Source organism: Hemitrygon akajei, chromosome 15 (genome assembly GCF_048418815.1).
Source record: "Hemitrygon akajei chromosome 15, sHemAka1.3, whole genome shotgun sequence".
NCBI lineage: Eukaryota > Metazoa > Chordata > Chondrichthyes > Myliobatiformes > Dasyatidae > Hemitrygon > Hemitrygon akajei.
In genome coordinates, this window is record NC_133138.1 from 48,872,154 (window position 1) to 48,887,351 (window position 15,198).

The window sequence follows — 15,198 nt, forward strand, 5'->3', positions numbered from 1 at the left end:
TCAACCTCATAACTTACTTTACTACCCACCTTTACACCATTCGCAATCACTCAGTGCCCTCTTCCAAAATATTTACCCAAATTGTAAAAAGTTGAGAGCCTGGTACCAATCCCTAGAGTATATCAGTTGTTACATTTTGTAAACTATTTGGCCTATTATAAGCAAGCCAATCTATCCACATCAATACCCTTCCATGAGTTTTTATATTTTGTCATAACCACAAATGGAAAAACTCATTAAATGTTTGAAAAGCTTAAATCAGTCCTCCTTTATCCACAGCACAGTCTTCAAAGAATGTTCTTTTCTTCTTCCACACTGCCCAAATTCCATCAGCATTTCATGTCATTTAAGATTTCAAGCAGCCAGCAATTTACTTCACATAAAAATTGTAAGTGTATGTAATTAACATTCATTAATAAATGAAGACCGTTCATATTGTGGAATACACGCAGCCAACTAAATGCATGAAAATTGGTGCTTGAGTTATGCAATCATGAAGAGCCAAAAGAAAAGCAAATGACTTGACAAAGGAGTTGAGTTGAATTTTCATAAGTTCCTCAATGCAGTGTTTTGATCTACTTTTAAAGCAAATTTACTGGCATTACTTTCCATCAGATGGCGTCAGTCTGTATTTGAAAATTAATTGGACTAGATAAACATTTTGTTCAGTAAAATTAACATTAATGCAAAACTGTTAACAAATTTTAATATATTGAGTAAGACCCAAAAGAATTTTAAGAGGTGGGGAAATAAATAATAAAAACACTTACCATACATGCCTCCATTAAAGCTGTATGCATCTCATCAGTTTTGTGTTCCTGATCAGCACCAGCATCAAGAAGAAACCGCACCATTTCCAAATGACCTGTAGAAACACAGGGTAGTTAGAAATGACACATAGAATAATTTAGATTTAAAATAGCTTTCATGTGAATGGTTAAAAGTTGTACGCTTAAACTTCATTTTTCAGACTAAATAAAGTCCTCAAATTTTTGCCATAGAAAATAGTTGATTCATATACTGCACTCTCAATATTCCAGAATAAACACTGTATATGAAACTTCTTGGTGAATGTTCTTTTAGCTTTCCCTTGCTTCAGCTTTGAGGATGAAGGGGAGACGAGGGAAAGGGTGTAGGGCATGATGCTTTGTCTGAATTATTTCAAACAGAGCATAAAAATTGATGCAAGGGTTGCTAAAAAGTTGATAGTGGTGTTAAGACATAGCTCAGATAGCATACAACTGCACAAGCCTTTAACTTGGATCCTCTGACTAGCTACACAGGGCAATTTTTTGCTTAGTTTATAATAAAAATTCTGCATCAATGCTAAATTCACTGAGAATTTCTTGCTAGCAAAGAGGTCTTATCTGATTTCTTACATGGTAGTAAATAACTTAATTTACATTGTTCTAGAAGTAGATTCAATGCTTCTACTTTGAGATGAAGACGTGGATTATAGTCAAAACAAGCTTTGCCTTGTCACATATATCCTATATCCTCTTGTCACATCATGATTGATATTAAAGTTTAATGATCATACCTTTGTAACATGCCAACGTAAGTGCACTTTCCTTGAACTCATTTGAATGAGTATTGATTCCAGCGCCATATTCTAAAAGCACCCGAGCAACTTCAACATGGCCAGCACTTGCTGCTTCCATCAGAGGTGTATGACCATTTTCATTGTGATCCTCAATATTGGCTCCTGCTTTCAGAAGTACTTTTACAACATCAACAAACCCTCCTGCACAGGCATATGTAAGTGCTGTGTTTCCTGAAGAATGTAGAAATGTTAACTGAGATAAGAAGTCTTTACAAAGGAAGTCAAGTTAGATTGCCAACTACCATTTCTACCTACCTGTTGAAGACTGAGCATTTACATCAGCGTCATGGGCCAACAGCAATTTTACTATGTCTACATAGCCTCCACTGGCAGCTGCCATCAATGGGGTTATATCTCCTTTGATGCCCCGATCTTCAACATTAGCGTGCACAGCTAGTAGAACCTAAATAATCAAGTTATTAAATTAATAGGAATCAAAAAGGTAAACCAAGTATAAGTTTCAGTTTGGAACTGTAATTCATAGGGCATACACAATCTTTCACATAGGTCAGCCAATGTGTGACCTACTCACTTAACTACAATACCTTCATATTATTAATAAAAATCTCTTGGATTAAAAATTAACTGACCCAAGGTAATTACCATTTATAGAAGAGTTTCCAACTTTGTCTTTCCTGCAAGTTCAAAGTAAATTTATTACCATATACAACCCTGTGATTCATTTTCTTGCAGGCATACACAATAAATCCATAATAGAATAATAACCATAACAGAATCAATGGGTGTTCAACTAGTATGCAAAAGAAAACAAACTGCAAGTACTAAAAGAAATAATAAAAAAATAAATAAGCAATAAAAATTCAGAACATGAGACAAAGAGTCCTTGAAAGTGAGTCCATAGGTTGTCGGAACATTTCAATGATGGGGCAAGTGAGGTTGAGTGAAGTTATCCCCTTCGGTTGGAGTCCAATGATTGAGGGGTAATAACTGTGGTGTGAGTCCCGAGACTCCTGTACCACCTTCCTGATGGCAGCAGCAAGAAGAAAGCATGTCCTGGGTGGAGGGGGCCCCTGATAATGGATGTTGCTTTGTTGTGACAACATTTCATGCGGATGTGCTCGTTGGCGGGAGGGCTTTACCCATGATGTACTGGGCTGTATCCACTACTTTTTGTAGGATTTTCCATTCATGGGCATTTGTGTTTCCATTCCAGGTTGTGATGCAGCCAATCAATATACTCTCCACTGTTCATGATAGAATTCTGTCACAGTTTTAGATATTTGCAAAGACTCGGCATAACTCTTGAGGAAGTAGAGGCTTTCTTTGTAATTTCACTTGCTGTGCCCAGGACAGTCCTCTAAAGTAATAACAGAGGAACTTAAAGTTGCAAACATTCTCCATCTCTGATCCTACAATGAGGATTGGTTCATGGAGCTCTGATTTCCTTCTCCTGAAGTCGATAATCAGCTCCTTGGTCTTGCTGACTTTAAGAGGTTTTTATGGCACAACTCAGCCAGATTTTCGATTTCCCAATTTGCTGATTAATCAGCACCTTTGATTTGGCCTGTGACAGTGGCATTGGCAGCAAACTTAAAAATGGCATTGGAGCTGAGCTTAGCTGCACAATCATAAATATAAAGCGAGTACAGCAGGGGGCTAAGTACACAGTCTTGTGGTACACCTTTTTCTGATGGCGATCATGGAGATATTGTTGCTAATCCAAACTGACTGGGTCTACAAGTGAGGAAATTGAGGATCCAACTGCACAAGAAGGTATTGAGGCCAGAGTCTTGGAGCTTATTGATTAGTTTTGAAGGGATGATGGCATTGAATGCTGAGCTTTTGTCAATAAAGATGATACTGATGTATGCATCTTCGTTGTCCAGGATTGAATGAAGAGTCAATGAGATGGCATCTGCTGTAATGTCTTAAAATGACAGCCAGATCTTAGTCTCCAAATTCTGGATTCCAGATAGTAATTTTGTTTTGTTGTCCATTACTCATATTATCTTAAAATCTGATCAAGTTCCTTGCCAACTTTGCAAATTAAATATGATTATAGTTCACAAGATCATATCAAGCTATTATTTGTCATAATATAACAAATAGAGATGATGTTATACTTTACATGCTCAATTTTAACTCTTTGGGAGAAGAAATGTACTTCTACCTCTTAATAAACCAATTTTCCACGTACTTTTTCATCCAGGAGTTAGAAGTGTATGGAAGTAAGGTTTACGATGTTTTCCTGGGCCTAATCACACTATTACCTACATCTACCAGCATGTCTCAAAATCAAACATTTTTTTTAAATTCCTCAAAATCAGTCTCAGAAAGATACAAACAAACCTGCCCTATGGCTAACCAAATCCATGTCACTCATTTGTACTAATCCTGCATCAATCCATTTTTTAATTCTCCCTGTACTCTCATTAAATTAAGATTCTGCCACTCAGTTACAGATTATAGGCAATTTACAGTGGCCAATTAGACTACCGAACTGCATGACTGAGATAATGAAAAGAAACCAGAGGAATCCCACAGCATCACAGAAAGAACATGCAAACTCCACACATTTGGCATCCAAGGTCAAGACTGAATCCACATCTCTGACACTGAGGCATCAGCACTATTAGCTATAGCACTCTTCTACCCTGTTAAATTAGTCATCCAGCACTTTTACAAATTGCTCACCAAAATATGCTTTTACCTCCTGTTCAGGGCAACCATTTCTTCATCTACCATCTGAACTGTATTAGTACTCCAGCAGTCATTGTCATGTTTAGCTTGGTTCACCAAACACATACTCGAACAGCTCATTTTCCTTTTACAAATGCACCAACTGAATTTATACTAATATATTCATCCCTTGGCCTTTTATTTAATTTCCAACTTAAATAATCCCATCTCTATTTTTAAAACAGTGCTTTTAAAATATCTCTATTTTATAAACCTGCATCATTATAGGTTTAGACGTTAATTAACAAAAACAAAAATTATGTAAACTAACTGCAATTTTGTTGAAATCTCAAATGACTTTTGCATAAATGTGGCTGTATAATTCATTTTTGTTACTTAACAACTCAATATCAGAGACAAATGCATAAAAGGTAGAAATCCCAAAAAAGTGAACAGCAGAGTGACAAAATTCTGGATGTTGAAGTATATTCAAATGTGCTCAAATGTGCTATTAATACTTACTTGTGCAAGTTCATAGTAACCAGCTGAACATGCCAAACACAGCAAACTCTCACCCTCTTCTGTATGTTCATTTACACTTCGACCTTCATCGAGTAGTTTTCGGACAGCGTTTACATCTCCATCTGAGCATGCTTCTGCCAGGCTTCGGCTAACAAAAAAAAAATATTCTCTTACAAAAAATCAGATTTTATTAAAGCTGTACATAGCATTTCAATTTACTTCTTAGTTCCAATAGATGAGTTTAAAATCCAAATAAGCTGATGCAATACATTCATATGAAATTTCATTTTCAAAATGTAGATCCCAGAAGGTTTATTGTATGCTCAAATCTTTAGGAAAGAATTTCATTAGAAAATTTACCAGTTTAAAAATGTTGAATGCAAATAGCTTCCACAACAGAAAAGCAACAAAGCCAGTCAGAGATTAAGGATGAAATCACAAAATGGTGTTTATCTATTCTATAGCATATCAAACATATTGAACAATGATCTGTGGCAGGTTATAGCCTAGACTACACAGCAGTCTGATCACTCGCAAAAGCACATCAACAGTAACCTTAAAAAAAACACACATACAAGGGTCAAGATCTAGATCAGGGAAATGGTACACAATAATACTAACTTGATCCTATAAGTTACAATTTACAAGATGAAAACTAAAGGATAACGACAATATTCATCTCATTCATGGAAAGGATTCCTTTAACAAAAATATCTCAGGAGTCTTTGCTTTCTGGCTTGTACATCATGACAGTTCACTCAAAAGGTAGCATGGAGACAGTTAGGAATAGGGCAGAAGATTAAGTGCAGCTCTGCAAAGTTCACTTTTAATGCATGTGGTATCAATGATAACTTTAACATCCATTTTAGAAACAACTCTTGAATTCAACCCCTTAACCCTTACGAACTCTAGTGAATAAATTATATCCTGCTGTTCTATTTGCTCACAAGATTATACACAAAAGATTGAACCATATTTCTAGAAGAGGATCTTTGCCATGTAGGGAAACCCATGTACACACACAAATTATATCTAACTCCATTTTTTTCAGCATATCTATCATGATTTGATCATCTGCTGTAATCATTTATATCATAAATTGATATATTTAAAAATTCACTTGGCCTTTAAAAGCCAGGCACAGGGTCAATCCACATCCTGCTCTACAATGTCCTTCTAAAACATACACACCCCCTCCATAACAAAATGAACTCATGCCCATACTGTTACCAATCAATTCAATAACATGTATACAAAAAAAGTGTATTAAAGTGGACCTTTCCATTCTTAACCCAAATTCAATAATATGTCAAAAACTGATCAAAGAATTAGTTGTGAAAGTAATTTGAAAGCTAGATTTTGAAGTTGGAAAAGAAACTGCAGAAAAAGGTTATACAGGAATAAAATTTTGATTTTAAAATAAGCAGAACATAGATTAAGGAATGAGGCAAAAGAAAAAGTTGGAATTTATTTTTTTTATTCTGAGATACAGCACTGTAACTGGCCCAACGAGCTGGTGCATCACAATTACACCCACTTGGCCAATCAACCTGCTAATCCACATATCTTTTGAATATGGAAGTACCCAGAGGAAACAACAGTCACAGGGAGGAAGTACAAACTCCTTCCAGCCAGTGGTGGAATTGAACCACGGTTACTGTAATAGTGTTATGCTAACTGCAACACTAACGTGCTACCAAATGGCTGGAATGGCCAAGCAAATTTCACAAATTTAAATTCAAATTTATTGAGCCTTCAAAAGTTGGTTTAAAATGAGATTATAATCTCATATATTATAATATGTTAATGGGTTTTTAATGATTCAATACTACTGTCCAAGTTAACAATACGATAGTTTTTAAAATAATCAATTTTTTTGGATATGTGGGTAGCATAAAGCTTAATACATGTGTAAATTTAACTCTATACACACATCAATTGAAATGTGCTTTGTAAAAATTGGTCAGAGGTTCTACAAGCTATGCAATGAATGGCTAAAATTGAAGAATCGAACAAAAAACACATGGAGAGCACATCAAAAAAGGTGTAATTATTCCCATGTCATAGAAAATAATAACACAGTAAAACTGGAAGTTATTTTTTTGTTAACACAAACTACTGGAAGGAATCAGTCAATGCCTGCTTAATAAAAAGGAACAGGCATCCAGACTCCCAAGCAGTAAAATCTGTTTTATGAAACTCTAATTCTGCATTTTAATATGATTTTGTTCAATAAATTTTCCTTCCACCCCCATCCAGTCCCCACAAAATTAAAAAGACACGTACTTGTCTGCTTGTCCTGCATTTAGAGTATTCTCTGCTCTCATCCGGGTCAAGGCAGCAGCAGCTTCATCCAACGCACAGCTAACAGAAGAAGTCAGTCTTCGGAGTACTTCGGGATCTGCGAAGGCTTTACCATCAGCAGTGGATAATTTACCAATTCCTTTTGTTTTCGTTCACAGTTAGTAGGAGTGTTGCAGGCGAATAAACAAAGACACAAACACAACAGCCATACATTAAATGCGGTCCATGCACACACAAGGTTAGTCTACCATATAGTTAAACATTCATAGCAAGTTTCATACTAAGCATGCAACTTAAAGAAAATGCTACAACACAAACTAACTTTACATTTTCAATTAGAACAATAGAATTTACTTTTTGGGTGCTTTTGAAGAAACAATTTTCTTTTAGAAAGAAACAATAGTTTTTAAGACTAGACGTTTTTAGAATAAAAAAATGTTTTCCCAATCACTTCCTTATTTAAATGTATGACATTAAGATTATCACAATGAGAAATTAGATATTTCTATCACAGATAATGTCCCAATATAACATAATCCTTAACCATCAATTTCAAACAAATATACACATTACAAGTTTGACAAAAATTGAGTAAAACTGAAAAAAAAAATGCAACAGAAATTTATTTTCAAGTTGCACAAACATTTCAAGACACAAATCAAAAAAAATTCACTGAATTTTGTCAAGGGATTAAACTTAACAATCAAAGAATGGACACAATAAGGAGAAAATCTGGCCCATCAAGTCTGTATGTGTTTACAAAAGAGGAATCCAACTCATTCCATCCCCTAGCTTCATTCACGTGACCCTGAAAACTGCACAATTATCCAATGTCCTTTCAAACACAATTGTATCATATGGCTGCATTAACCCAAGTGCATTCCAGATCCTTAACTCACTCTTCATGCCACTTTCAGCTTCAGCTCATGTCTTTAATATTCAGCCAAAAGAAACTGTTTCTCATAAATCGGCTATCTACTTACTGCAAGACTTTAAATACATGTCAGGTGCCTTCATAAACCCAGATTCTTCAATATCCACATTACTAAAATAACTCCAGAAATAAGGCAAATGGTTAATTTCTTCAGCACCTCTCTAAAGTCTTTACACCTCAGGCAATGTAATAGTGATTTTTAATTCACAACAATATTAACCTTTACTGTAACCTTAACTCCAGATTTGTGCCTGATTTGCCAAAGTAAGTCTTAACTTGAGACATGCAGACTGGTTAGTATACAACTTCAAGAAAAATATCTCCTAAAGAAAGTGTGATGTCAAGCATTTAGGGTTTGCATGTCCCTGTTAAGGTAACAAATAAAGCAGGCAGGTTTCATGAACCCCAGCTGATGAGAGATGTTGAGGCTTTGCTTAACAATTCCCAGGAATGAACTGGGTTAGCAGGCGAAGCATTTGATGGCTTTGGACCTGTACTGGAGTTTCGAAGAATCGGGGGTGGGGTGGGTGGATCATGGATTTTGTTGAAACTTATCAAATATTGAAAGGTCTAAATAGAGTAGACATGGAGTGGATGTTTCCTGTAGTGAGAGAGCCTAGGACCAGAGGGTGCAGCCTCAGAATAAAAAAACATACCTTTTAAGAGCAAAGAAACAGTGAAATACTTAAAATCTGGGATAATATGAGACTTTTAAGTGTTGGCACCAACATGTACCTGCTATCCTTATCCATATGGTAGGAGAATGAAAAAACTGAATTGCAGCAAAATATCTCACAGATGATGTAGTGGGTAATGTAATTGCTCAGGAAAAAGACTGATTGGTATCCAATATGATATTGAACTTCGATAACTGTTGGAGCTATATTCATCCAAATATATTGCAGTCAAACTTCAATAATCCATTATCTAACAATTCAGAAATCCCAATGAATCAGCATCTGGCTCACCAGGTGACTCTGGTTGGTCTACCTTGAAATTTATCAGGGCTCTGGTTCCCATTATCCCCATTAACTGGTTTTCTAGAAAATAATGCCACCTGGAAAAAAAAAGGATGAACTAATCATGTGTTGGGACATTAATAGGAGAAAGATATGCCAGAAATTCATCTAATCTGGCACCCACATCTCAAGCATTCAGGTTTACTGGAGTTTGCCATGTGGATGGCAAGTGGTTTTGGGGACAGAAAAGTCACTTTTATACATGTAATTTCTATTGAATGCACATATTTTTGAATTGTGTAGACGGAAAGTATTAGTTTAATTAGATTGGCTCAAAGTCATGGGCTGACAGGCCTGTTCCTGTGCTATACTCCATGTTCTAATACAAATGTGCGACTTAAGCATAATTATGATAGTACTAAACCCTGCTAAGTAGGCTCTGGTTTGAACCTTGAACAATGTGCTAGCACAGCCCATCAGGTCAAACAGCATCTATTGGAAGCCGTGGATGAAAGAGCACAGGCATTGCTGGTGTTTCCAGTCGAAACCTTGCTATCAAGGATGAACTTTTGATTGATTTAGTGGTTCTGCCTGAAACTTCCAAGCTTTTAGCATTTAAAACTCATTAGCATTAGGATAATGTAGTATGCATTACTACAGTTCATCACCAAACACGATATGGAGTCCAGTGGGCATTTTACTGGGCCTTATGGTGTGAATACTCCCCCTCTCCATTGATAAAGCCTAGTTTAAGATTATTATTCCCATTCATTTGAACATGACACCCTAAACTTGGGAGACCAGAATAAATTACAACCATCTTATACACACAGACACACACACACACACACACACAGACACACACACAGAATTTTGTTTTCTTTAAACAATTTAGTGCAAGACATCATCCGACGGAAGTGGTACAATGAGATCCAAAGCATTGCAACATATTACTCACAGGAGACTTTCAGTTAATAAATCCACCAAGAAATCATTTCAACCAAATGAAGAGACAGGGAACACTAAAATTTGAATCTACTAGATGGCAATGGGAATTATCACAGCTTCCAACCTGGACACAGACAGATTATAGTTCAGTTTTTCCAATCAGCAAAAGAACTCACCATTGGCCTCAAAAAAAAACTACCACTCAGGTGATCTCCAGGATCTCTGACTAGGCAATGCTACATAGTTCTGAGACAGCAAATCCAATAGAAACAAGGTTTTAATTTTAATACACTAACAAATGGTCATGAACACAAATAAGATATCAAAATGTCATAATCAAATCTCAAAACACACAGAATTAACAGGTTAAATTTGGCATCCATAAAATTAGGTTTTTTTTGTAATGGTTCCACAAAAGGCTGTAACATAGGTCACTTAAAACTCTCCAAAATTCCTATTGCACTACACCACCCCCACCCCAAAGGCTCTAGAAATTGTCAACAGTTACAATGTACATCAATTGCACATAACTTTGCTTTAGTTGTCACTACAAACAGAATTTGTAGCCCAAAAAATTAAAACATCCTTAATGATGGCATAAATCTCCTGATACTCAGCTATATCCAATAGTGCATTTTAAACAGTCCTTTCCTCAGATAAAAGCAAAATTGTAAAACTGTAATATTAGTTTTCCTTTCAGTGAGTATTTACCAGCTGACATTTAGGAAAATAATGGCACAAATAGGACGCATAATTAAGAAAGCTTGTATTTAATTAAGAAAAAAATCATTTTCATTATCCAATTGTCCCAAAACACTTCAGTGTTCTATTCTCCATGTCATTAATGATACCAAACTGCATGAACATCCTCTCTAAGCCAATGGGGTACAACTAATGAATTCAAAACAATCATCCAGAGCAAGATTCCCAATTTCACAGAAGACAATTCAATTCAGCTTTCAAAGTATCAAGACAGACACTAGCTGTGTAACTACACTGGCCAAGTTGCTTCAGCACCACAGCACAGGCATCTAACAAGATGGAAATTTACTCACCTTTTTTCACAATACAAAACCATATACAGACAATAATTGTGTCATTACTTCTATCTTAGATCTTTAGCAAATTGATGAAGGGTGTCTTCACTGGTGCTGTCATCAAGCACTTACCAATACGGCCCACAACTGGCAACACCATTACTTACACAGTTCGAATATTAGCCCATTTCCAGGTGCAAGGTTAGTGTAACTGCCTGCATGACAATTTGTGACACCAAGTAGCTCTAAGAAAATTAAAGTCAGAATTATAGGGAAAATATCCCCATCTAGCACAACATAAAAAACCATTGTGGTTGGTGGGGCCCATCATCGCAATTACAGAGCTTCACATTTTCAAGAGGTCCAAATAACTTCAGCTGCTTAAATCTGTTTTCTTCAAACCAAAATCAGAACTACATTTTAGTTCCATTCAGTGTCTCAAATAAAACAAACTAGTTCATACCCATTTATTGCATGACCTAGACAGCTGAAGCTTAGGGCTAAAAGTGGCAAGTAACATTCTCATCACACAAATGCCAGGGAGCAAAATATTCCATTCGTGCTGAACTATCATTCTTGAATTTTCAAGCACATGATCACTTTCTCCCCACCAATATCCTGGGGTCACCAAAGACTAAGTTAAACTACTTATGCTGCATAAAATCTGGATACGAACATACAGCTACCTGATATTCTATGGCAAGTAGCCATGACAAATTTGTAGAGATAGCAAACAGTTGCAAGAAAGTAGATGACTCCCATACTGTAAAAGGACTGGATAGGATAGAGTTTCTCACATGTGCTCAGGAAAATATCCTTCATCAATATATAGAGGTTCCAACTATTGACAGTGCAATACTGGATCCCCTAATAGGGAATGAAACAGGGCACACTATATAAGTTTGTAAAGGAACACTTTGGATCTAGTTATAATTCCACTAGCTTTAAGATAATTAAGAATGAGAATGGTTTACTTGTTGAGACAAGGCGAAAGAGAACTCCAAGGGCTTCTACAGCTATATTAAGAGCAAAAGGATAGCAAAGGACAACAATTGGTGGTCCACTTCAAGATCAGTGTGGTCATCTATGCATCAAGCCAGAAACGATAGGGAGATCTTCAATTAACCTTTTGCCTCTGCATTTACTTGTGAAGCAGGCACAGACTCGATACCACTGAGACAAAATAGCAGTGAGGTCACGTTAAGTATCCAGATTAGAGAAGAGGTGCTTACTGTCGAGGCAAATTAGGGTGGATAAATCCCCAAGGTCTGACAAGGTGATCCGCAGACCTTGTTGGAGGCTCATACAGAATTGCAGGGGCCCTGGCACAGGTTTTGAAATGTCCTTAGCCATGTGTGAGGTGCCAGAGGACTGGAAGATACCCAAAGTTATTCAAGAAAGGACCTAAGATTAAGATGGTAAATTATAAGTCAGTCATCCTGTCATCAATAGTGGGTAGATTATTGGACAGCATTCTAAAGGGACAAGTATTTGAATACAGGGCCTGATTAGGGATACTTAACTTGGCATTGTGCATGATGGGTCGTTCCTAACCAGAGATTTAAGGTGGTTCGCAGGAAAGTTGATGAAGGAAAGGCAGTGGACATAGCTTACATGGACTTTAACAGGATCAAGTAGTCAATTGGACTGAACATCAGCTTAGTGCCCTGGGGCCCACGGACCCCTCTGTTAATAGTAAGGGTCCATGGCATAAAAAAAGATTGGGAACCCCTGGTTTAGCAGAAGAAGCCAGAGAACGGTAGTAGATTGTTGCCTCTCTGACTGGAGGCCTGTGACTGGCAATATGCCAAAAGGATCAGTACTGGGTCTATTAATGCTATATTAACAATTTGGATGATAATGTGCTAAACTGGATCAGCACATTTGCAGATGACACCAAGACTGGGATGTAGTGGACACCAAGGAAGGCTATCAAAGCTTGCGGGATCTAGACCAGCTCGAAAAATGGGCTGAAAATGGCAGATGAAATCTAATGCAGACAAGTGTGTGGTGTTGTACATTGGGAGGACAAATTAGGGTAGAGCATACAGAGTGAATAGGGCACTGAGGAGTCCGGCAGAACAAAGGGATCTGGGAATACAGATCCATGATTCCTTGAAAGTGGCATCATAGACAGACAGGGTTGAAAAGAGAGCTTTTGGCACACTGGCCTTTATAACATTCCAACATCTGTACTCAATACTTTGCAGAAGTTGTACAAGAGGTTGATGAGGCTAAATTTGGAGTATCTTGTGCAGTTCTGGTCACCTACCTACAGGAACAATATCAATAAGATTGAAAGAGTACAAAGAAAATTTACATGAATGTTGCCAGGACCAGGTGCGGTCCATGAGACGAGGCAGAATAACAGTTTAGCACAGACTAGACTGCTCAAAGGACCAGTTTCTATGTTATAGTGATCTTTGACTCCAGCTCTTCCCAACAGCTCCCATGTCGTTCCATTACTTTTGTGGCAGCAATGCTGAATAGGTTAGGACTTGATTTCCTGGAGTGTAGGAGAATGAGGTGAGATTTGATAGAGGTATACTGAATTATGAGGGGTATATATAGGGTAAATGTAAAAAGGCTTTTTTCGCTGAGGTCAGATAAGACTAGATTTAGAGGTCATAGGTTATGGTGAAAGGCAAGATATTTAAGGGAAAATCTGAGGGGGAATCTCTTTACACAGAGGGTGGTGCAAATGTGGAACAAGCTGCCAGAAGTGGTGGATGTGTGTTTGACTGTAACATTTAAGAAAAGTTTGGATAAATACATGGATGGGAGGGGTATGGAGGTCTATGGTCCAGGTGCATGTTGATGAGATAAGACTGAATAACAGTCCAGCACAGACTCAGCATTGCTCAAAAGGTCTGTTTCTATGTTATAGTGATCTTTGGCTCCAGCTCACTTTTCAACAGCTCTCTTGTCGTTCCATTATTTTTGAGGCAGCAATGTGATGGATATACTTCACTTGTCCAAATAACCAAAGCTCTACCAATATTCAAAGAGCTCCACATCAAACAAAACTCTGTACTTAATTGGCATCCTTTCCACTAATCCAAAATTCATCACCTTAACTAGAAGCATACTGCTTCAAAACATCAATACTATACATTAACAATGCAACTTTGAGAACACCATCAAAACACAGAAACTCCAACCAAAAAGGCAATGGGCCAACCTACAACTGTATTACTGTCTACAAATTATTTTTCATGTTATGAACAATTATAACTTCCAAACACAATGAATCACAATCCTAAAATCCAACTTTGCCCTACAGTATTCATAAGTATACTTTCATATAATCTAGAAAATAACTCATTACAAGTGGATCTCATTATTCAGGAAGTGCTACAGAAGCTGCCCTCACTAACAATAATCACATCTGAGAATTACAAACAACTTTATCAACTATAAGTTTCATGCACCCTCAATTCTCTGGAAGGATTAAATGTACAGGGGACAGTGTACAGAATGTGGACTGAGAAGAAAGGGACTAACATTATAGCATACACAAAAACAAGCTAGCTTTACAGTAACAGGTAACAACTCTGCACAGTCAGCAAGAGCACTAACAAATGCAATTACTCATAACAAATACAGATGATAGCTTACAACAGACTCCACCAGATTCCAACCTCAGATTCCACCTGAGAATGGAATTAACTGTATAGTGCAAACAAAATGTACTATGCACCATCATGTTGAACTAGGAAATGCCATCAATTGCACACCAAACTACCAAGATTTTTTCAATGAAAATGGTACCAAGTTTCAGATTCCTGAACTAAAGCAAATATCTTGAACTTGCTGGCGATTCCCAAACACTACTCCGACAAGCGATTTCATGTGGAAGCCAGCAAATCTTTGCAGACCTCCTACCTATAAGCACATAAACAGCAAGTACATCTACTTTAATGGAGGAATGTATATTAAGTATTTGGTAATATGTAACTTTGAAATAACAGTTTATGTTAGTTCTTTCAACTCCACAAAAGTATTTTATTTCGTAAATAATATTTTAAAGATTTGATTACAGTGTGAATGTTTACATCAGAAAAGTTGAGAAATGAGAAGCAAATGATACAAATGCTGGCGTTGACATCCAAACTAAAAAAAAACAAAACTGGATGAGATCATCAGCAGTTCCGGCAGCACCTGTGGAAAGGGAAACATTTGTGGTCAACAACCTTTCCATCAGATTTGAGATGGGTCTAAGTCAAGGGCTACGTTCTCAAGTGTGTCTTC

The 15,198-nt window shown here is 36.9% G+C and overlaps 1 protein-coding gene across 12 annotated transcripts in view; it reads right to left on the minus strand.

Annotated features, from left to right (window-relative positions):
* Window positions 1–15,198, minus strand: part of ankhd1 (ankyrin repeat and KH domain containing 1) — a 139,961-nt gene that overhangs the window by 65,780 nt on the left and 58,983 nt on the right. For 10 of the 12 annotated variants that reach the window (XM_073067542.1, XM_073067537.1, XM_073067533.1 and 7 more), the window contains 5 exons: window positions 7,052–7,208; window positions 4,766–4,913; window positions 1,859–2,006; window positions 1,541–1,774; window positions 771–865 (listed from right to left, as the gene is read on the minus strand). In XM_073067542.1, the coding sequence (XP_072923643.1) occupies window positions 771–865; window positions 1,541–1,774; window positions 1,859–2,006; window positions 4,766–4,913; window positions 7,052–7,208 (782 nt within the window). The remainder of the gene's footprint in view (window positions 1–770; window positions 866–1,540; window positions 1,775–1,858; window positions 2,007–4,765; window positions 4,914–7,051; window positions 7,209–15,198) is intronic. The other 2 variants (XM_073067538.1, XM_073067536.1) reach the window with 2 other exon arrangements.